At 75.2% G+C, this 2137-nt stretch overlaps 2 protein-coding genes across 2 annotated transcripts in view; both read right to left on the reverse strand.

Moving 5' to 3' along the window:
* The window catches only part of STAT2 (signal transducer and activator of transcription 2), a 5682-nt gene extending 4869 nt beyond the window's left edge, over positions 1-813 (reverse strand). The window contains exons 1-3 of the mRNA XM_021379080.1: positions 663-813; positions 265-446; positions 29-179 (exon numbers count right to left, since the gene is read on the reverse strand). Coding sequence (XP_021234755.1) covers positions 29-179; positions 265-395 — 282 coding nt within the window. The 5' untranslated portion in view covers positions 396-446; positions 663-813. The remainder of the gene's footprint in view (positions 1-28; positions 180-264; positions 447-662) is intronic.
* APOF (apolipoprotein F) lies at positions 935-2074 on the reverse strand. The gene has a single exon (XM_021379081.1). The coding sequence runs from the start codon at positions 2072-2074 to the stop codon at positions 1250-1252; it is 825 nt and encodes a 274-aa protein (XP_021234756.1). The 3' UTR covers positions 935-1249.

Raw genomic sequence — 2137 nt, forward strand, 5'->3', positions numbered from 1 at the left:
ACCCCCCACCCCACCCCACCTCACCCACCTGCAGGTCGAGGCGTGCCTTGCGCAGGTTGTGCTTCAGCATGAAGTCCTCATCGCCCGGCCCCAGGCTGCCCAGCTGCTCGGCCAGCAGCGCCAGCAGCGAGTGGAACAGCATCCGCGCGTGGGACGAGAAGGGCTCGGCCGCCTGCCGCCTGCGGGACCGCTCAGTGCCAGCCCCACGGGGACCCCCCCTTTCGCCCCACGGGGGTTCCCCCCGCCCCACGGGGCCCCCCGTACCAGTCCTGGTCCTCGATCCAGTCCGCCAGGCTCTGCCTTACGGTCATGGGCAGCGCGGCGTTGGTGTACAGCTGGTGCACGCGTTCCAGGTGGGCGGGGGGCAACTGCTGCACCTCCTGCCACTGCGCCATGCTGGGGGGGGGTGCAGGGGGGGGCAGGGTGCGGTGCTGGGACCCCTCCGGCTGCAGAAGATGGAAGCGGTGCTTGCTCACCCCACTCACCTCCCACCCCCCCCCCCCCCGCGGCTTCCTTCTCTCAAGCTCAGTGCGGGGGGGCCCCGTGCCGGTGCTGGAGGTGCAGCTCCTCCCCCCCCCGGACCCCTCCTGTCCCCCCGCTGCACGGCACCTCCAGGCCCCGTCCACGAATCCCCCCTGGGGTGGACACCCCCGGCCCCGCACCTCGACCCTAATCTCGAACCCAGTACCGGAACTGGACCCGGCAGCCCAGTGCCGCACTCAGCCCCCGATCCCGTTCCGAGACCCGGTCCCGGCCCCGCACCCCGCGCAGGAAGCCACCGTGGCCACGCCCCCTCCCCGCTTTGCGCGCCGATTGGCGGAGCGCGGCGGAGAGGCCACGCCCCCTGGGCCGGCAGTCGCGGGAGTTCCTGAGGGGAGCGCCACTTCCCCGAAATGACGTCAGGGGGCGGGGCCGACGAAGGGGCGGGGTCAGGACGAAGGGGGCGTGGCCAAACCCAAGGGGGCGGGGCTGTAGGGGGCGGAGATGGCGGAGCCGGGTCGGGGGTGGCAATGGGAGCAAGGGGGGACGGAGCGGTGGGGATGGGGGACAGGCCCCCCAGGACAGCTAGGGACCGGGCCACGGGGCAGGGCTGGGCCGGGGGCACAGCGCCGTGGGGCAGAGCGCCGCCGTCACCGCGCGCATCGTCCAAGGCCGCCCCCGGGCCAAGGTCCCCGCGCCCCGGGGCAGCGCGGCCGCACCGACCGGGACGGCGACAGCGATAGGGACACGGAGGGCGAAGCGCCTTTATTCACACCACGAGGACGGGGCCGCTGTGCGCGCTGGGCGCCGTCGGGGGTTCCCCGTCGGCCGTGAAGTACCTGTAGAGCGCTCGGACCCCCGCCTTGATACCGGGCTGCAGCCCGAACCGCAGCCCCACGGCCACGGGGCCGCCCCCGGTGAACGCCGCCAGCGCCGCGTAGCCCAGATCCTCGGCCGCCTGCAGCGCCCGCTCGGACGCGAGCAGCTCGCAGCCCTGGAAGGCGAAGTAGAGGCCGCTGCCCAGGTTGTAGACGGCGTTGACGCCCGGCACCCACTCGAGCACCCCGTGCGCTTCGCGCTCCCCGGGGGGGCTGCACGCGTCGTCCTCCGCGTCCCGACGGCACCGGACCGTCCCGGTGCGGGTCTCGTTCAGGGGGAGCGCGCAGCGTCGCCGCAGCCGGGCCAAGCTGGAGAGCAGCGGCAACGTGAGGCGCTCGGGGACGTCCCGCAGCCCCGCCAGACCCCGCAGCAGGGCGGTGGCCGCGGGGGGGCTCAGCTCCCGGTACAGCCCCCCCGCCGCCGCTTCCGCCTCGGCCCCGCACCCGGCCCCGCTCAGCGCCAGCGCCAACGCGGCGCGGGACAGGGCGCGGGGCAGCGGGGGGATGCGGGAGAAATCGGGGAGGGCGTCGGGGAGCAACGCCCCGCACGGGACCCCCCGGCCCCGCAGCGCCTGGAGCGGGGGAGCGACCTCCGCCAGCAGCGCCCGCACCGCCGCGGTCCCTCTGTCACCCCCCGGGGGGGCGGTGGTCGCGGTTTCCCCCCGCCCCGGGGGAATGAGGATGAGGAGGAAGAGGAAGAGCAGAGCGTGGCCCATGGTAGCGGCTCGGGGGGACCTGCGGAGGTTTGGGGGGGGCACAGCCATCAGCCCACAGCTGCA

Source organism: Numida meleagris, chromosome 32 (assembly GCF_002078875.1).
Source record: "Numida meleagris isolate 19003 breed g44 Domestic line chromosome 32, NumMel1.0, whole genome shotgun sequence".
In the NCBI taxonomy this organism is placed as follows: domain Eukaryota; kingdom Metazoa; phylum Chordata; class Aves; order Galliformes; family Numididae; genus Numida; species Numida meleagris.

What these genes read in the sequence shown, in the direction of transcription:
- APOF (XM_021379081.1), bottom strand. Translation starts at nt 2,074, where the DNA reads ATGGGCCACGCTCTGCTCTTCCTCTTCCTCCTCATCCTCATTCCCCCG.